Source organism: Asterias rubens, chromosome 5 (assembly GCF_902459465.1).
Source record: "Asterias rubens chromosome 5, eAstRub1.3, whole genome shotgun sequence".
NCBI classification, from domain to species: Eukaryota; Metazoa; Echinodermata; class Asteroidea; order Forcipulatida; family Asteriidae; genus Asterias; species Asterias rubens.
This window is the reverse complement of record NC_047066.1, coordinates 8,792,660-8,814,075: the sequence shown is the minus strand read 5'-3', so window position 1 is coordinate 8,814,075 and position 21,416 is coordinate 8,792,660. Positions and strand designations below refer to the sequence as shown.

The 21,416-nt window shown below is 39.3% G+C and overlaps 2 protein-coding genes across 2 annotated transcripts; both read right to left on the bottom strand.

Annotated features, from left to right (window-relative positions):
* Positions 1-517: 517 nt before the first annotated feature.
* On the bottom strand, positions 518-10,024 carry LOC117290763. Its single transcript, XM_033772309.1, has 6 exons — positions 9,320-10,024; positions 6,957-7,054; positions 5,828-6,023; positions 4,293-4,442; positions 3,214-3,245; positions 518-2,393 (listed from the first exon to the last, which is right to left on the bottom strand). Exons 1-6 carry the CDS (start codon positions 9,553-9,555, stop codon positions 1,648-1,650), a joined length of 1,458 nt encoding a protein of 485 aa, XP_033628200.1. The 5' UTR covers positions 9,556-10,024; the 3' UTR covers positions 518-1,647.
* Positions 10,025-11,968: 1,944 nt separating this feature from the next.
* Positions 11,969-20,418, bottom strand: LOC117290775. The gene is made up of 6 exons (XM_033772322.1): positions 20,387-20,418; positions 18,774-18,880; positions 17,851-18,052; positions 16,502-16,750; positions 14,838-14,881; positions 11,969-14,303 (listed from the first exon to the last, which is right to left on the bottom strand). Exons 3-6 carry the CDS (start codon positions 18,042-18,044, stop codon positions 13,417-13,419), a joined length of 1,374 nt encoding a protein of 457 aa, XP_033628213.1. The 5' UTR covers positions 18,045-18,052; positions 18,774-18,880; positions 20,387-20,418; the 3' UTR covers positions 11,969-13,416.
* Between the last annotated feature and the right edge of the window lie 998 nt (positions 20,419-21,416).

Sequence of the window (21,416 nt, the reverse complement as noted above, 5' to 3'; positions counted from 1 at the left end):
TACACAGTTTGAAGAAAATTGTAATAGTTAGCTTCCCGTATTACTTGCTGAGGTGCCGGTTTTTTTTTATTTTTTTTTATTAGTAAAACAATTTCACTAAAGTACGTTTTACAAGCTACATTGATTGCCGGGATTTGTTTTACTCATTTCTCAAAAACTACAGGACCTCAGCAAGTAATATTTTGAAGGGAAGCTTTTTAATATCATTATCTTCAAACTGTGTAAGTTTAATGTAAATCTGTGGACATGTGTTTTGTGTTACAACAAGTACCGAGCCCATTCAAACCTCAGCGTCTGCTGGTTAGACTTGATGTCAAGTCTGATATCGCAGTTATTATCTGCGAGCGACCGCGGATTGGCTATCGCACGCTCTAACTCACGGCCCCAATGTTAAAGAGCCTATGCCACGTGCTTGTTTATTTAGCTAACTGAACAAAGTAATGTTTATCAATTTTATATTCAGTTGAATGAATGAAACACCACATTTCCTAGTCGAGTGATCAGTATATGCCCCCGGTTGAAGACTAATCTGTTTCCACAAACTCTTAAAGTATTTAAAGTCCTACCTAAATAAAAGTGATGCAACGTCATCTATACTATTCAGTGCAAACATCAGAGAATGTCCTTAAACATTTTGGTGGAAATCGTTGGATCTGAGGACAACAAAATGAACTTGTTATCAATGTAACTAAAAGTAACTTTTTGCAAAGAGTAGAGAGTTTCGACCGTTGAATGAGAAGTAACTGTTATTGCAGCGTCGATGTGTTTTTAATTGCTTTCCTTGAAACTGTTCTTTAATTATATTGTACATCAGTACTAACCTTTTTATACAGCACAAATTATCCCGTCACCATAGTCTTATGGAAACGCAAAGTAATATAACAGTTTTCATTTATACAATTGGGTATCATGTGCATTTAGAATCATATCAAACCACTGATAAAGTTGCTTGATCGTTTTTTTTTCTCTCTCTCTCTCTTGTAACACACGGTTGGTTGCCTTCCTTCCATGGTTGTGTGGTTTTTGTTTACATTGAAAACAACAGGAGAACTTATGTGTCTATCTTTGGCAATTGTCAAAGCCCAGTCTTCTCACTTGAATCTCAACAATATTTATATGCATCAGATAAAAACGTGTGCAAATTTGAACCCAATCGGTCGTCGAAGTTGCGAGAGAAAAATGGAAGTTGATGAGGTCTCGATTTCAATTCAAATATTTTTTTGAAAAATTAATTCTTTCTCAAAAACTACGTTACTTCAGCGAAAGCCGTTAATCAAAAGCTCTTCGTTGCTCTTTACTGTGTAAGTTTTTATGATAGCAGTTATTTTGAGTAATTACCAATAGTGTCCTGTACCTTTAAATTTATGTACATCTATAAATTCAATGTTTTTCGGAACTTCATGAAAATAACTATTTCCGTTTACGGGCCAAGGATGTTGTGCTCGTGGTATTTTTAGGCTAATCGATAAAAGCATTAATGGTGACTTGGAATGTTACAACAAACCTTTATAATATTATTGTTTCTTAACAGTAATTTCAAAACAAAAAATATTGTTTGTCACAATGACAATTAATTTTATAGTCAATTTTGTGCAAAGCTGTTACATTATGTTTACCAACTTAATGTTCTGCCACTCTTTTTATTGTTTAAGGAATCGCGCCCTCTCTTGGTTTAAAAGGTTCATTACGTTCAAGATGATCGTATTCATCCTGAAGTTCCGGTTCGATAATTTTAGCAACCTCATACCCAGAATCCGTATTCGGTGATTGTTCTCTGTTCGGCGGTTCTAATGTGACATAGCTGTGACGATCGGGGACGTTTCTTCCCTCTTCGCCATTTCCTGTTGACGTCACAGTTGCAACCTCGTACCCAGAGTCACGATTTTGTTTGGGTGCTTCCTCCTGATTGGATGCTGTCGTAGTGACGTCACCATGACGTTGCTCATTAGCAACTTCATACCCAGAACTTTTGATGTGCCGTTGCGCTTTAGGTTTGTCTGTCGGTTCAATAATTTTAGCAACCTCATACCCAGAATCCGTTTTCGGTGACTGTTCCCTGTATGAGCCCTGGCTAATGTCATTTTCGTCAACAGTTGGTGACATTTTCTCATCCACATCACCGCACATCTCGGCAGGCTCATCAGTTGACATCTTCTCTCGCACGAAATACGTGTGTGCAATATCAGACTCTTTGTCATCCCTGTCTTGCGTGAGAACTTTCTGGCCGGGTCCGGAGTCGTCTTGACCTTTGCCCTGTCCGTTCGGCCGTCCCTCTTGCTTAAGGTGGCAGTAGTAATGGTCAATTTGATCGGCATCGAGATCGGGGTCATCTGTCGCTTGTAACTCGCTTAGTGGTCGATCTCGGTGACCGTACGCGTATGCGTATTCAAGATCTGTGAAGACACCAAAAGTAGAGCAAAGACGGCTGAAACTCTTATAATTTCAACTGAATGGGAGTCTTTGAAACGCTAAGTGGTGGCATACTAACCCGGTAAAGTTCCTTAGGCCTTATCTAAAATACTCGGTACGTGCGCTTTGGGCGTGGAATGAGGTTTGAGTCAAGTTTGATCAAGTTTGATCTAGCTATACCAGCATGTACCTCCTTCAACAGTTAGCGCTTGCGCAATGGGGATATTGCGAAAAGGTCTGTTGTTTGCGTAGTTCTGAGCATGTGCACACTTTCGAGAAAAATGGATTTACTTTGTAAAGTCTGATACCACCTAGCGTCCCAAAATTACCCCATTTGTACAACGGGTAACATAAAAGGTTTAAGTAAAAAAACAAAAAATAAAAACTTCTGACGGTTGTAAAGTTTCTGTTGTTGTGACCAACTCTTGGCGGCCTTCATCACTAAGTTAACGAAAACTCGTGATGAATCGAGTATGTTTTACCACTAAAACGATTGGCTGTATATGTGCGCCACAGAACCTGTAAAACATTACATGGTGCTTGTAAATAGTAGGCTTTATAATCCAAACGTAGTCCCGCATACCTTGCAGGAAAATACTGAATGTTGAAGCACCTTGAGCGGCGCTAAGTGACGGATTGAGCTCTACAGGAAACCCACTTTTACTATAATTTTTATATACAGTGGGAATGCTCAACGTCATTGGAGATGCACCGAGAGCGGGCCATATTTTATAACGTTTTCCGTGTGGTAATGATGGCTTAACTTGCCAGTATTATTTTTTAATGAAAAAGCTTAACACATACCTTCTGGTTTATCCAGCTTCAATGTAGAAGTTCTAGAGAGGGGACAAATGGGTGATGGTTAGGCAATGGTTGCTTGTTTTACTTTAATAGGCAACAAAATAGTGTGGGTAGCCTGAACATCTGACGTTACAATTCGAGGCTCGTGAGTAACGCCAGAGAACGACCTCCAGCCGGCGTGTACAAGCACCTTTGACCTTCATTCATTTCACATAGAGATACGTAGTCAAATTAATTATACGGACGTGACAGGAGTGTACTGTTTGGGCATGGAAAGCTCGTGTCACTGCACGTTTATCCAATGATATCATTGTATCCAATTGAATCACTGGATCTGAGTAGCAGGTACCTGTCTTTATCCTTGACAAGGGCCAGTCTAGTATGGCAGAAGAATCTGTCCCCCGGCGATTTGGTTCTTACATACACGGCGAACTGTATACAAACTTCTTTTGATAGCGCCCTCTTTTGAATCCTCTACCTTCAGCCCATGTTGTTTTCCCATATGAGGGACAGAATCCCCCCGGCGGACACAATTCTCTGAGACGCCGGTGTCGCATGCAATTATGTCCTCTATGCAATGCTATCCGGAGGACATTAATGCAATAATGTCCACCGGACGGTTTGTGCATATGCAATTGTGTCCGCCCGGACGCTGCTGCATAAAATACGTTAATATTCATGCTGCATTAGGTAGGTTCAGTGCAGCACACTCGCTTACGCGCGCACATGCATGTACAGTCATGTACATGTCCGCCGGACCGTTTTTGCATAGCCCCGGACACGATTGCATAATTATGCAAAAGTGTCCGGAGCGGACAGTATTGCATGGCGGGCACAATCAATTGCATCTGACACCGGTAAGGCAGGAGATTCCGTGCCCCGGATACTACATACGACGAACTGTGTACAATTACTTCTGATAGCGCTCTCTTTTGAATCATCCTCCCTAGGAACACTTTAATTTCCTATAACGGGGGAGAAATTTCACTGACATCAGTCTGGGCCTAATGATGACCCCCCACCCCCCCCCCCCCCCCCCCAGCAAACAGGTTGGCATTGACGAGACGTGGTCCTCAACTTACCTCGATCGTCTCTTGGAGCGCGTCCCCCACCTTCGACACACGCAGCAGATCAAGACGATGGCAAGAATGACTAAAACGACCACTAGACAACTCACTATCACCAGGACTGTAGTATTATTAGTGGGTGATGTGCCTTCATCCACCACGCAGCTGTATTAGAGGAATGTATAAACAGCCTTAAGTCTGTCGTGCAGTAAAAATTTGTTTGACACACCAACAGCCGATTTAGCTGGGATTAATTATTTTGTGTCCTAACTGGGTTCAATGCGTCCGAAAGTCTTTGCATACGAAACTGAACTCATCCTAAATTCTAAGATCAATCCTAAGTTAGGTGGAATTTTTGTGAAATCGACGGCTGCATGCAGATGATGTCACGATACGCTATAGGATTAATCCTGATACGTCTATGAGTACGGAACTTAACTCGTCCTAAGTCCTAAAATTAATTCAAGTTAGGAAGAAGTTGATGAGTCCAACGGCTGCAGCCGTTGTCACGAAACGCTTTAGAATTAAGCCGAGTTTGGACGAGAAACTCATCCTAACTTACGATGATCAACTCGTCCTATAAACTTAGAATGGGTTCAATGCGTCCTCACGTCTAAGGTTTTATACGAAACTTTACTCGTCCAAAATCCTTAGATTAATCCTTAGTTAGGAAGAGTTTGGTGAAATCGACGGCAGACCCCACCCCTGCAAATATTTATGGGTTCGCCCCTGGAACCATGAGCTACAATTTCTGAACCATAAGGAAGAATGCGGGATTGCTTTCAGAAAAGTATATCCCTCGGTATATGCCTAGGTTGAGCTTAAAGCATTTTGCCTTTGTCAAATTACAACGTCCCATTATAAGGTCCCAAAATTGTCTATTGCGCACTTGAGGGTTATAGAGCATTACATTGCTTTTCGCATAGTGCACCTCGTGGTTGAACTAAATCTACGATCTCCAGCAGTCTAAAACAACATAAGCCGTCACGGTGACACTTGTGTCCTTAAGCAAGACACTTAACCATTGCTGAGTCCTTCGGATAGGGCGTAAAGCCGCTGGTACCGTGTGTTGTGTAACGCATGTAAAAGAACCCAGTGCACTTATCGAAAAGAGAAGGGGTTCGCCCTGGTGTTCCTGGCTGTGGCTGCTGAATGCGCTGTTGTAGCACCTTGTAAACCCTTATAAGATGCTTCATAATTGGGTCTCAGTATTCATCACTTCAACAACCTATCTCTCTGTATAAATGTAGATACTAAGCGCCTTGAGTACCTTGTTGGTAGATACGTTCGCTATATAAGACTTTGATATTAAATTTAGTGTTCGAAGCTTTGCATGAGTTCATAGGAATAAATTATAAATATTGGCTATGAAAAGAGCTGATGTGGTCTCGGCCTTTAGAGCCGGTCTCGACGTTTTAGACAGTACACTCAGCTTTTCTTAAGGAGAATGAGCAGAATTTTATCGTGTATTAAGAAAGAGTATAGTTTTTAATGGTAAGTGGCGGCTATCCGTTGTTGGATATCGACAATAAATGAAGATAAATTCTCACCTGCCATCTTTATTGGTATTGTTTGCTGCACTGTCTTTCTTGCAGACGCAGAATGAATGGTTAAATTTGCCTTGAAGAGTTGCATTCATCATACATATCTGATCCTCATCAGCACACACTATGGCATCTTGATATCCGCAGACGAATTTCAAAGTGTCTCTCTGTGACATACAGCAAGTTTTCCACTGCTGTTGATCTGAAACAGTGACGGCAGAAAAGGGTTGTGTGTAATTAATTGATTTATTTAGCTGTGTTTATTAAATAAACTTGCGATGGACAATATTGGTAACTACTATAACAAATATACATAAAGTTGCATAAAAACTTACTCGTTAACGAACAATGAGAGCTGTCAATAGTGCGATGTAACATAGTTTTTTGTTTTGCATTTAAAAGCACACAAAGTTGTGCATCAAGTGTGTTTTTTCATTCATTATTCTTGCAACTTTGATGACCAATCGAGCCCAACCATTCACAGATTTGTTGGGCTACACAAATGAGAGCATGGTCATTCATAATTACCAAACGTGTCCAGTGTCTTAAAAAAAAAAAATAATAATAATCCTTTCCAGTGTTCTACCAATATCTCCAGATCCCACATCGTTTCCTTTGGTTCATTTGATACACTAAGGGTGATTCATTTAAGGAGAGAAATTGTGGGTTATATTAATAACGGCGTGACCTCTCGAACAGTAACTGCAGGTTGGTATGCGTTTGACGGTTTCAATAGTTTAGTGGGACGATGCAAGACAAAAATAAATAAATGGGGCATAGGCCCTACCGACGATGATGACATCACCAAATGCTCATCAACTCCAGTATATGCTACACCTTCTACGATACTCAGCCCTTGAGGAGCAGTGCTTCCTTGAAGACTCGAAAGCAGCAAACGGGAAGGCTTTGAGATGCACACAATCTTGGCCAAAGATTATAGTAGATGGTGGACCCAAAGAAGAAAAGGCTTAAACATAAAGTATAAGAACAACTTCATTTTATTTTGCTAAAAAGAAAAACATAATAACTGATGTCACACAACCCACTTCCAAATTGTTGCAGCATAAGTTCGCCGTACTCGATGCTGTTGGCGTATAATTTCATTAATGTCTAGAAGCCATCTTCTTTATCTCACCTCCTTCAAAACATTCCAGTTCTTCCGTAGAGGAGTCGGAGTCGGAACACAAACCATAACACAGGCTGTGAGGATTGGTACCATTTGCTACCGGGCAACTGTGGGACAAGAAGATTGGTTTATGAATAAGTCATCTTATGGACAAACTGATGAGATATTGTTGCTCAACACTTTTTAATTGTCGTTATTTTTGTCTTCAAAACAAAAGAGAAAAATCTGAAAGTGAAGTTTAATATAAAAATATATATAAGAAAGAAAAAAAAGAAAAAAAATGGAGGCATAGCCCCGGCCTGTTAGTATGGCCGTTAAATAGTGTTATCTTACATCACCATCGTATAAAAGAAACTCACTCGCTGACAACAGCTTTCGAAAGTATCTTTATAATTAGCATGTTAATTTGGGGGGTGAAAATAATCCTATTTCAAATTGACTGAAACATCAGATAAGAGCCTTTGGTGTCAATAAAACAAAGTCAACGGGGTACATTAACCGTTAGTATTCTCGTTTCGCGAGAACCCCTCTGAAGTAAGTTTTATTCAATCGGTGGTTTGGTGTTTTGTGTTAAAGTTTGAGAAAGTGGGAATGAAAAAAAAAAAAAAAAAAAAAAAACTATAATGGTAATAGTGAAGTTTTGATGTTTATTTTGGTTTCAGAACAGAAAACTCGGATACCTTGCGAATGTATAATTTTTAAAAGAACGAGCTTCATTCTAATGTTCAAATGACGTGTCTTGGCCGAGCATTCAAGACCGAAGCACCCAAGCTCCAGTAATGTTTAAAGGCAAGTTCTATGCTTCTCCTCATTGAACCCATGTCTCGACACTCATGGGGTGACAAGTCTTTTTCTTCTTTTTTCTGGAACTCTCTGCAACTTAATCTTCGATCTTGTCTTTGTACCGCAAAATTCAAGTCTCTTCTCAAAACTTATCTTATGTCACAGATTTTCAATGACTAATTTTGTTGTGTGTGTTTTTCTTTGTGTTGTGTTTTGTGTTTTGTTTTGTTTTTGGCTTTACCGCGCCTTGAACACCCAGCAGGGTGGATATGTGCGCATTACAAGTCTTATTATTTATTATTATTATTATGTATACCTTTGGTTTTTTGGAACCGTTCGATTGTTTGAATCCTATCAAAATGTAGTTGTATAATTGATAAATTTAACCAGTGGCCTTTCATTTCAACCTTTTATATCTAAAGCTTCTGATACTTCTTACCACGTTTTGTTGCCATTAATGGGAGACTTTTTGAAAGCTCTGCCACTAGAGGGCAGCAGACCTACAAGGTAAGGGTGCACAACTCCTATGGCAAACAATGGTAAATGCTAAAAATTCAAAAATACTCAAAAAATATTTAGAAGTCTCTCAGCCTCTTGAAAGTTAAATCAGATACATTGTCATACAACTAAACTTCAGATTTCTTCTCAATTTTTGGTAGGTCAGCATTTTGGATTTTTTGCTAATTACCCTATGAAGAAACACTCCCAAAAACTCATGCACACCGCTTGTTATCCTTGGGGAACTCGTGTCCAGTACGTCCTGTTCCAGAACAGTTTGGTTTATGCTGGCAATGTGTTATGAAAAACAAAATACAGTTTGGCTAAATCTAAAATACAAAACCAAAAACACGCAAAACACAAGGTATTTGCTGACAGTGACCGTTACTCATGCTTCTCCTATTCCTAAGTTGTTGACATTACCTGGTGAAGAGCGCCCTCTCTTGGTGATTGGCAGATAGTCTAAAGTTTCCCATTGTGAGAGTCATTACCAAACATATACAGACCCTTCAAGGTCAGAACAGTGTTATTATTATTGGTTTATTTAAAAAAATCAAACGTAGCAGCCAAAAGGCTGAATTGTGTTTAGGTTTACAATATAAAAATACATTAAAACATCAAAAACCAGCAAGTATACACTACGAAATTATAAAAATAGAGTAGATGTGAATATAAAATTTACAAACTGTAAGTATATACATTACAAATTAACACAATGAAAACAAGTTATCTACAGGTTGGTGATATAGTGTGGGTTTGAGTTCTGGCCGTGGCAGATGCATGGTGCCTTTGAGCGATATACTTTTACCAGTTACTGTTCCGTCCTTCGTGGTGGACGCAAAGCCATGTGTCCCGAGTGTTGTTGTGTTCAAGAAGAGAATAAATTCGACGCGGAGTTTTTAACCGTAGCGGCTGATAACGACACAGCACATTGTAAACCCTTACCACTCAGGGTTTTGAAGGTGCTTTTAGTGGGTGACACATTTCAAACAGCTTTGATAACCATGTTAAAAACCAATATTTGGTGCTCCGATGCGCCCCAAGATATGTAATAATTTGTAAATTATAAACATCAACATTACCATAATTACCTGCAGAAGTGGCTCTTCAGTTTCACTAAGTGCTCTGTAAATTCTGTCGGTAGGTCTACCTCTTCATTATTCGGTGTCACTTGTGTGCTACTGCTGAGTGACTGAGTGGTCTGCTGTGCCACACAATTGTTGGTTGCTAGAAGTCCAGCACCAAGCCAGATATAGAAAATAGCATTTACATAGTATCTGTGTGTCGACTCTTCAAGATGCCACATCCTTAGCGTGGATCTACCCATTCTGCAGAGTAGCTGTTCTCACTGGCTAATTAAGTTGGAAATGGGTTTCACTTGAACCGTTCACTGCGATTTGTAAAATACGGACTCACTTTGTGTCTCAACGGCTAATAAACTTGAAATGAGTTTCACTTGTGCCGTTTACTGCGATTTCTAAACACAATTCCAGCGTATTCGTCAACTGTGGACTCGATATGTGTCTTAAAGGCTAATAAACTTGAAATGAGTTTCACTTGTGCCGTTTACTGCGAGTTGTAGACACCCCAGCGTATCCCTCACTCACGGACTCAGTTTGTGTCCCACTGGCTATAAACTTGAAGTGATTTCACTTTCTAAACACAATTCCAGCGTATTCGTCTACTGTGGACTCGATATGTGTCCTAATGGCTAATAAACTTGAAATGAGTTTCACTTGTGCCGTTTACTGCGAGCTGTATAGACACCCTAGCGTATAACTCAGTCATGGACTCATTATGTGTCCCGAACTTGAAATGGTTTCCACTTGCCAGTTCACTGTGATTTGTAGACACACCCTAGCGTATTCCTAAACCATAGACTCACAGTAAGCGTCAGAATGAACAACGCATGACCAACTCGTTATGAATGCATATACAATAAGAATATAAGGTGTAGCCTGACTACAAAAGAGTTCAACATGAAGTAGAGTCTTTACAATTTTTATTTTTAGATCCAATGGTCAAGGCCGGACTTGAAATTTTAAAGAGACATCCTGTTGTTGTTGTTATTTTTTAAGTATAGAAAGTTATTAAATTGAATCTAAATCAAGGCCTTTTCAAGGACCTTTCATTTCATACACGTTTGTTGACTATAAACAGCATATGATGAGTTCATTCATAATAATCTGAAGCTGGAAAGGGTTGTGAAGCCAATTACGTATTAGAAACATGCGGTTAAAGGCAGTGGACACTATTGGTAATTGTCAAAGACTAGCCTTCACAGTTGGTGTATCTCAACATATGCATAAAAAACAAACCTGTGAAAATTTGAGCTCAATCGGTCTTCGAAGTTGCGAGATAATAATGAAAGAAAAACACCCTTGTCACACGAAGCTGTGTGCGTTTAGATGGTTGATTTCGAGACCTCAAGTTCTAAATCTGAGGTCTCGAAATCAAATTCGTGGAAAATTACTTTCTCGAAAACTATGGCACTTCAAAGAGAGCCGTTTCTCACAATGTTTTATACCATCATCCTCGCCCCATTACTCGTCACCAAGAAAGGTTGTATGCTTATAATTATTTTGAGCAATTACCAATAGTGTCCACTGCCTTTAATACTACATAGTTTATTCTTTAAAAGCTAATTTCCCATGGCGACCAATCGTCGAATTACAGGAAGATATACAGAACACTAGAAGTACACGATTAAAAAATTAATACATGGCTAAATTTGTGTAATTTTTTAAGCTCGTGACGAAAAGGAATAGTTAAATTCTTCTATGTGACTTTATATGTGAGCCTTTCACTGACTGCTTTAGGGATATCCGATTAAAACTTAGACTTTAAAGACACTGGGGTCGATTTCACAAAGGTAGTCCTAACTTAGGACTAGTCCTAAGCAATGCTAAGAGATATGACTGGTCCTAAGTTAGGACCAGTAACTCATCCTAACGTAGGACTGGTCCTATCTCTTAGCATTGCCTAGGACTAGTCCTAAGTTAGGACTATCTTTGTGAAATCCATCCCTGGGCACTTTTTGTAATTACACAAAATAATTGACTGCATACAAACTTACTTGGTAACGACTATTTAGGGAACTGTTGATATTATAAAACATTGTGAGAAAACAGCTCCCTCTGCAGTAAAGAAGTTTTTGTGAGAGGGGTAAATTCTCACTCAAAATATTAAAAAGACTTCAGGCCTGAAGCCTTTTAGTAGGCAGGTGAAAAGAAACGAATTTGTGCAATAGTGGGTTTTTTTTTTTCTTATTATATGTATATTATTCTCTTGCAACTTTAATGAAAAATTAAGTCAACATCTTCACAGATTTGTTATTTTTTGCATTACAAATTGTGTTGGGATAAACACGAAGTGACAAAAATGGTCTTAGACAATACTTTAAGTATCCGGTGCCTTTTATAATGGAAATGAACTGTTTCATAATCTTAGTAAACACTGATCTCTTTTAAACTCCAACGAGGCCTCTATAGTGCTATATTACGGTGAGGCCATCTTAATAATAGTCTGATGCCCTGTTTGAGCAATTAATGTTAGAATTCAATACTGTTATGGAAACAGAGAACATAGCCTAAATGGTGACAGCGTGATAAAGCTCTATTTCCCTTGTACTCAGATTTAATTTATTTATTTCTCTGAGCAGTTAAGATGGCACCTCCAACCGATAGGTACTAAACTTTAACTTCAACTCTTTCATTTTTTAAAGTAAGTCAGTCGGATTAACAAGCTATACCACATTTGGGAAAAATCACACCTTTTAAAGGTTGATTGTCTTCAACCTTCAAAGTTGCATGGACCTAAACGCCCTTCGTTTGGGTTGCTGGGCATGCTTCAGTGACATTCGTGAATGCCTACGCCCCAAGGTCGGTGCCTACGTCAATGGATGTACGTACATAATGATTGCTTAGCGGTCCTTGCATTATTCTTATACCAAGTGTAAATAATGGTTTGCATGTACACCCAGACAAGACCATGCCCACACGCAGGTGCAGTTTTTGTCAATACTTTGGTCATGCAATGTGCATATAGTCTCTTGACAAAGGCCATGAACAATACAAGTATTGTGCATAGTCTCTAAACAAAGACCATAAACAATACAAATATTGTGAAGCAAACTACGTCAGCTTTCTGAAATTGAACAATTTTATTTATTTATTTTATTTTTGGTATTACATGTCTTATATTACAGCTCGTGCATGTACGTGTATGAGATTCAACTAACATGATTTTTGACAACTACTTCTGGATTAAATAATTTGTGAACAATTACTAACAAACAAAAGTTTGCAAAAATGCAAGAAGTTGTATGAACAACAACAATAGTAGGTACCTTTGGACCATCAAGGTTTGATGTTGAATACCACTTTAAGAGGGTTGTTATATCATATTTATATCTTATGAAAGGCGTACACAACTACGTGACATGGCCTAGAACCATTTTATTGCTGTTAAGAAAATGGTACTGATCCATCGTATAACACAATATGCAGCAGTTATATTGTATTAGAGAAATACGTAACTCACCCCTAAGGGTTCGAAACCCTTGGTGGGCCACCGCGTGTGCGTGTGTTTAAATGCTACATGCGAAGTGTGGACCTGAGAACTATAAAGAGGTCCACATAACTTGAGGACTTGGGAAAACTCTGTGGACTAATATACACGTCCACACAGTGTTATTTACATTATTAACAAATACGATTTTGCCTTTGTACATATAAAAAAGAGGAGCGTCCACATGTTGACTGTACACAGAGTTGTGTATGTAAAGGGCTCCCTCTATGGTTCATATCAGAACCACACCATGGTTTATATTCAATGTTGGTAATGACTGACTTACGATCCTACTGGCGTGTGGAACGATGTATACAATCATGTAACAAGTTATATGGGTGAGCCTAGTGAACCTGGGCCCGGTTTCACAGAGCTGCTAAGAACAAAAATAAACAAAATACACTCTCAGGAATAAGGTTATCAACCAAACTACCATGTCACAAGTAGGACTGGTAGCCTGCTCATTTCTGCTTAGCAGAAAATTGATAAGCAATATGTTGTGCTTGAGCAGCTCTATGCAGTTGGGGATGGGCCCTGTGTTGAGACTGCAGTTTGAATACAATGAAACATGGGCGATTTAAAGTTTTAAAAGATCAAGATTTGGAGACCACTTTTACTTTTAAACCTTCACTAGATGTTGGTAGTCGCTGTTCTCTTGATCAGGAGGGTCGCCCACACTCGACAGCCGGCTTGTCGATCTGTCGAAGTGGTCGTAGAGGGCAGAGTCGCTTGGGTCGGCAGGTGGAGTTGCAACGACAGCAACCTCGTATCCAGATTGATCATTAGAGGTCTCACTCTCTGCAGGCTTGTGCACCGGAGAACGAATGTTTTCTTTTGAAGATGCAACGACCGCAACCTCGTATCCAGATTGAACACTAGCGGTCTCGTTCTCTGCCGGCTTGTGCACCGGAGAACGACTGTTTACTTTTGGAGGTGCAACGACCGCAACCTCGTATCCAGATTGAACATTAATGGTCTCGCTCACTGCAGGCCTATCCAACGGAGAACGAGTGTTTTCCTTTGAAGATGCAACGACGGCAACCTCGAATCCAGATTGAACGGTATTGGTCTCGCTCTCTGCAGGCTTGTTCACCGGAGAACGAATGTTTTCCTTCGGTGGCGCAACCACGGCAACCTCATATCCAGACCGCTTGAGTGGAGTATCGCTCTCCTCAGTCATCATCAGCACTGGGGAACGGTCGCTTTCCGCTTCAACAGGAGCCTCTATTAACGATTCAGCTGTAGAGGTTGTGTAATCTGGGTCGCTCACTCCTATGTTCTCAATACTTTGTGTTTTCTCTAGCACCGAATACTCATGGTCGGCATCCTCCGTACTTACGACTTTGTCGGGCTGAGATGGCGCACTATTTTTCTCGTGGACCACGTAGCGGGAGTTCCCCTCATCTTTGACGTCATGATCTAACGAGTAATACGTGTGGTCGTCCGTGCACGACTGTGGATACTCGCTAGGTACCGGAGGTAAAGCCTGAGATGCTCGTTTGAATACTGTAGAGGGTATCAATATTGACGTAAAGAGAAATTAAAACAGGTTTCACCATCTTGTCCGAAGTGATATACATGTATTTGTAAAAATGTTAGTGTAAACACTCAACATTTGATTTCGAGACCTCAAAACTAGATTTTGGGTATCGAAATCAAGCATCTGAAAGCACACAACTTCGTGTGACAATGGGTTTTTTTTTTTTTTTTTTTTACACATTATTATCTCGCCACTTCGACGACCAATTGAGTTCAAATTTCTGTGCATATTATGTTGAGATACACCAAGTGAGAAGACTGGTCTTTGACAATAACCACTAGTGTCCGGTGCCTTTAAGGAGCTATAGACCTTATGCACATGACGTCATTTCAGTAGGGCGCCCTCACCTAGATGTCAAAAGGAGGTTTTTCATTGGCCAATACTATGCGCCGCGCGTACAAATCTGTGCGTCTCGATTGTTTCGTCACCGTTTTTCCTCTAAGATGGCGGCTGGATGACGTCAATGCATAAGGTCTATTGTGGTTTCTGCAACAACTTACTATTTGGTTCAAGTGCTACACTTGTTGAGTTGTTTGTTCCATTCCTGCACACACACAAAATACAAATAAATAATTAATTAATCAGGCTTAAAGTCACCTGGAAGTGGTATTTTGTCAAGATAAAGCTTTTGTCACTAAAATATGTGTTTTGATGAGTAGAATATGAATAAACAGTTAACTAAAGTTCTAAAAAATTAGTTTCCATTTTATTAACAAATTTAAAAGTAGGCCCGACCCGAGAGGACGCTTTTCGTGACGTCAATCGAGGCGCGATATTTGAAGCACGGCGGCTCAAAGTGTAGGACTTGCATGTACTTGCACGTACGTGTGTTCAATGTTCGATCGAGGTAAAGTCACAAAAGGGGTAGGCGGAGTCACCCCCCAAACAACTCTATCTATTTTTTAAACATATAAATCGTTCCAAACAATTACTCAAACAATTATTTTATTGTTCATTAACATATACTCTAATGTTTGAAGAAAAAACAAATTATATTTCCAGGTGACTCCACATAACGATTTGGAGTGATACAATCTACTCAAAGTGCCGCATCTCTACATATAAATATACCTTTCTGCTTTTCTTTAACAAGAACATGGATTGAGCGTTTTAGTAACAGATAGATAAAGAAAGAAAAACACAACTTTAGCTTATGCGATAAACAGTACACATCATACATGTTAAACATGAAAAAATGTACATGGCTGATGAACTTGAGATTCCGAATTTGTTCACGAAAGAGTATACAGTACTAACACACATCTGTTTTATATGGGTAAAACCTAAGTTAATTTTTTCTTTATCCCCGATGCCAATTTAACATCTATTCAATTTTGTGGGGTTAAATTGGCCGTTAATTTAACCTGTTTTCAAGATCTTTATTATAAGTCCTGTGTTTTCAAAATTACAATAAAGAAAAACATTACTTAAAAATGTACGTGCAGTCAGAGTAAAAAGATTATTAGAGATGTTAAAACACAAAGAGGATTAAAATAAACTTTCAAATTAATTTGTGTATACATGTTTTTAAAACCACCAATAGACGATGCTAGAACGAAAATGTCAAGTCGTGAACTTTGCTGAAGTTCATTTAAAATGTTTTCAATCAATCAGGAAATCGAGTCATATGAATATAAATAGATTTTAATTGTGGAAAAAAAATTGTTCATTTCGAATACTCTTATCCAGCGCTTTTCGAGAGATTCGCGAAAATCTCCGTTACGTAATCACCCATATTACGTCAAGGTTGAGAGCTCGAGTTTTAAATAAAGTCGTTAAAGGCAGTGGACACTGTTGGTAATTACTCAAAATAATTATTAACATAAAACCTTTCTTGGTGACAAGTAATGGGGAGAGGTTGATGGTATAAAATGTTGTGAGAAACGGCTCCCTCTGAAGTGCCATAGTTTTCGAGAAAGAAGTAAGTTTCCACGAATTTGACTCAGATTTAGAAATTGAGGTCTCGAAATCAACCATCTAAACGCACACAACTTCGTGTGACATGGGTGTTTTTTTCTTTCATTATTGTCTCGCAAGTTCGATGACCGATTGAGCTCAAATTTTCACAGGTTTGTTATTTTATGCATATGTTGAGATACACCAACTGTGAAGGATAGTCTTTGACAATTACCAATAGTGTCCACTGCCTTTAACTAAAACTTACGGAGTTTTTTTGTTCAAGAGAGCCGGGTTTCCACTTCTCTGCCTGCATAGCTTCACACCTAACACCAGAAGCACGACAACCACAACGGCCAACAGAGAACAAAGAATAGGGACTGCAATGTTGATCTTCCCGCCACTTGAATCCATCGGTGGTACTTTGATCGTTGGACGAGTTGGTTTTCCATCGCTTGGAGGCTCAGTAATTTGGTTGTCACCTCCATACGGCTGTCTGTCTTCATCTTCATTGCAACTGATGTCGAGTGATAGGGGAAAAAAACAAGTTAAGTGACCAAATTTTAAGAGATAAAAAATAAATAATATCAAAGTTTACTATGCACAAAAAATTAGTATCCACAAAGGGGTGTCAGTTTTGCTCCTTTGAGAGTGAAAGCCAATTGCAATTTATAGTGAAATTAGACGAACTTCACTCTAAATCGTGATGAAAGTACATGTACCCGTTTTCTCTTTAAAGAGTTGTCCGCTATATGGCTCTTTGCAAGAGTGGTGGGGACAAAACGAGTGTTATTTTAAGTTCTTTTTCATTAAGAGAGATCACGTCAATGTAGTTGTTATCAAATAACGCCGTGACATTTTTGTGTTCTTCTCACACATTTAAAACGGAATTATGTCTTCCCCGTTCCCTACATACAAATCGTCAGTTCTATGGTTTACATTGATGGTCGCTTGGTTTCATCACCAGAAATAGTTAATATGCGTTAGAGCAAAACATACAAGATATAAGTGTGGCTTAGAGGTTTCTTTACCAAGCCTTGTTACCTCTGCGGACCGGACCCCGGTTTTATTAGTTTTTTTCTGAAGATACGTGGTTTTTCTCAATGTGGAGTTTACCTCACATCATATAAAACTACGAACAAATTCATTCCACTTTCTATTCATCCCCTGATTGAATAATTGTGATGTTGGATTTGTAATAAAAATAACAACTATTTCTCAGAGCTGTGTATTAAGAGAGTTAACAAATGGTGAAACAAATTGTATCCGGTCACTTGGTTGATGAACGCCACTTTCTGTCCAACTGCAGCACAGCCCATTGTGCAGTCTAGTCTGGCACCCTATATGCGCACATGCATTGTTTAGAACTAAAAATGGCTTCTAATCGCACGTTTTTGCAGCCATTGATCTCTAGTATATTGATGGAGATCGAAGATCGCAACTCTCTCGATATACATCTCCTAAAATGGCTTCTAATCGCACGTTTTTGTAGCCATTGATCTCTAGTATATTACTGGAGATTAAAGGTCGCAACTCTCTGGATATACTCTTTCGATATACAGCTCTGAACAACCCCCCCCCCGCCCCTGTCTACTGCCACCAAGAGTTTATCTTTACCTATTTGTCCAGAGCTGCAGGTAATCATCCTCTGCCCCTGGTTGGCTTTTACATTTGCAGAAGGATACATTTCCGTATTCATCCAACTTTTTAAAAACACAGACGCCTTTATCCTCTGCGTCTTGGCAGATGACTGCGTCTTCAAAGATGCAAAGGGTTTCTTGGAAATATGTACACGAGATGTTTGATTCCATAGACCAATCTGTGAAGACGAAGGGACATAAATTACAATGCTACTATTGGTAACTTGATTGTCTTGTAAAATGGTTCTACTCGTGGCCTTTTAGTGATTTTCAGTAGTGTCTTACTCATTCACTGTTTAACATAATCGCTACGAGAAGACCAAGCATAGATCCAAAATGCAATTCAATTCATCTGAATTCAATTCAATTCATAAATAGTTTATTAAAGCATTATCAAAGTTTACAACTTAATTGCACATGGCAACGTCAAATATGTTTACAAAATACATCAAAATAGAAGCAAACTTTTATCATAACGCTTTCGTACAATATTTTGTTACGCAAGTATCTTACAATATACTAAAAAAAATACATTATCAAAGTTAGGGATATAATGGACAACTTACTCCAGTTATTGTGGTTTCAGCTCTGATAAGAACTGAAAGTTATGATTCAAAGATGATTAAAGATCATGACTAAGTAAGTGCTTATAGATAAAGATCAAGCCTGCTGCTTCTTCTTTTTTTAAGTGCACCGAGGCATTTCTCCAAGGTGCACTGGGCACCCGAAGGGGAAATTGTTACTTGAGCACTCAAGGGCACAAAGGCAATCACCAGGGGGCATGTAGGCAATCGCCTTCTTTGCCCCCGTTAAAGTATCAGGTATGTGAGATAAGTTCAACCTCAACCTTTTTGGAAACATTTTAGTCTGAGTATGTTTTTTTTTGCCGAGGTACCGTACCGTCGATATGTGGACACTGCTCGTCTAGGCAACCTTCATTTTAACATGCATGTTGGCAGAGAGTTGGTTGCAGGCCGCTTATGCACGGGGCCCCGTTGGTTGGGCAACTGTAAAATAACAAAGGAGAAGATTGAGAACATTATTAAGATTAGTTACTTAAGGGGGAGGTAGTGCTGTCTGCTCTACCGGCCAGGCTTCGGACTGATGATACCCAAGCTTACATCTGTATGGACTGTAAAAGGGGTAACCCTGTTTCAGCTCTTAGAGTAGGTGGCAACGGCCGCTTGAAAAAAATAATTGTAGCCCACTCCTTGAAATTGCCTTCAGGCCTTGTGTGTCTGGCGACTTGCATAAAAAGGGCCCGATTCAAAACATCGGCCGGGTTGACACTTCAAATTGGGGCTAAACTTAACCGTGTTCTTTTTCTTACAGAGGTTTTTGTTTCACAGCGTTTTATTGTTTCTTGATTTACTATTCATATTTCAATTATTATTACTTTGTTTAACCGAGTACATGTATACACATTGTTTGGTCAACCCATGTCTAGTTGTTGTTTGTTGTCAGTACTTCAGGTTTTGCTGTCCTGAAGGCTGTTCTATGACAAGCCCTACTTTTTCGGAACATGATTTATCATTGTATCCTCCAAATACAAAAATGCATGTCAATGTTGTAATAAATGATACTTTGAATCGAATTGATTTAAATTTGGGCTATCGACCCAAACCATAATGTCAGCACCAGGGGCACGTTGTCACCTACGGTTACCGTGCTGAAGTTATTAACGACTTGCAATCACAATGTTGTGGGTTCGAAGCCTACCCAAGCTAACCGATGATTTTACACTGGCTAGTATTTGTAGAAGTCATAAATCATAGACGTTTAAACAAAGTTTGTATAAGAGAGATTGGTTGTTGTCAGCTTTAATTAGTGTATCCCATTGTGGGGATAACACTCGAAAAGGTAAAGGATGAAAAGGTGAAGAAGGCTAGTCAAGATAACTGGAAATAAAATATTTCTTGTAAAGAGTTCAGGCACTGGAATTGTCAAAGACCAGTCTTCTCACTTGGTGTATCTCAACATAAGCACAAAATAACAAACCTGCGTAAACATTGAGCTTAATTGGTCGTCGAAGTTGCGAGATAATAATGGGTAAAAAAAAACACTCTTGTCACACGAAGTTGTGTGCCTGCCCTTCAGGTGCGTGATTTCGGGGCTTCAAAGTCTAATTCTAAGGTCTCGAAATCAAATTCAAACATTTTAGTGGAAATTAACTTCTTTCTAAAAAACTACGTTACTTCAGAGGGAGCTGTTTCTAACAATGCTTTATCAACAGCTCTCCAATGCTTGTAATGCCAAGTAAGTTTTTATGCTAACAGTTAAAGTCCAGCCGTCGATTTCACAAAGAATTATGACTCGTCTTATCTCGAGTTAGGACGGGTAACTCGTCCTAACTTAGGATTAATCTTAAGGTCTGCATGCTACAGCGCAGGGTTGGGACTCGTCCTAAGTCATAAGTTTCATCCTAAGTTAGGAAGAGTTTTGTGAAATCGACGGCAGTGCCTCTAAAACCACATGCACATGTCTTACCATATGCTATGTGCTTTAACACTTACCCTTCGCAGAATTTTTCTCGTATCAAATCGACAAACTCTCTGGGAAATAATGGCGAGATGTCCGAAGGCTGAGCCGTATGTGGTTCAATCGTATTCAGCAACAACAGTGTCGTCATCATCAAAACACAACGACGAGGTAAAACATACACTATCAAACCTCCCATCGTATAAACGCGTCTTAGAAATGTCTTGCTTTGGGGTTGGAAAGTTACCAACAGATATCCCAGTCGTAAACATGCGATTCTCTGAAGACCAACTAGTCTTTTGGAGGATGGATTTGTGAAAGCTCTTCCACGGTCTGTATCTTATGTGACGCAGTCCAAAGATGGCAGACAACCCGGAAGAAGAAGGTCAGTCACCCATTATGAGGAAAGAAAGGCTTAACTTAAAGGCACTGAACACTATTGTTAATTACTCAAAAAATAATTTTTAAGATATAAAAACTTTCTTGGTAACGAGTAATGGATAGCGGTTAATAGGCATTCAAAACATTGTGAAACAACTCCCTCTGAAGTAACATGGTTTTTGAGAAAGGGAGGGGTAATTTCTCACTCAAATAATAAATTTAAAGACTTTAGCTGAAACCTTTTAGTGGTGACATAAAAGTACACAACGTAATGCAACGATGGTGTTTTTTCTTTTATTATTCTTATGCAACTTCAATGACCAATAGAGCCCACATTTTCACACATGTGTTATTTTTGCATAATGTTGGCATACACTAAGTGAGAATATTGGTCTCTGCCAATTATGACCACACGTGTCTAGGTCTTTAAGGGTCTAATCGTGTTGTCATACACCAAACTGTATAGAAAACCCCTCGGTGTTTTCTAAGCAGGTTTACAAATGAAGACAGCCCAAACCCGGATCCTCGAAGGGTGTAGCACGTCTCGCTTCACTGAATGCTTTGTTAAGGAGCGAGATGGAGACTCACCATAGGGTTGCTTTATAAGAAGGGGGAGGGGGTCATCATTGTTTTGGAAACGCGTACATGGAACATACCCACAAGCGGGGCTATTGGGGCTGGTCC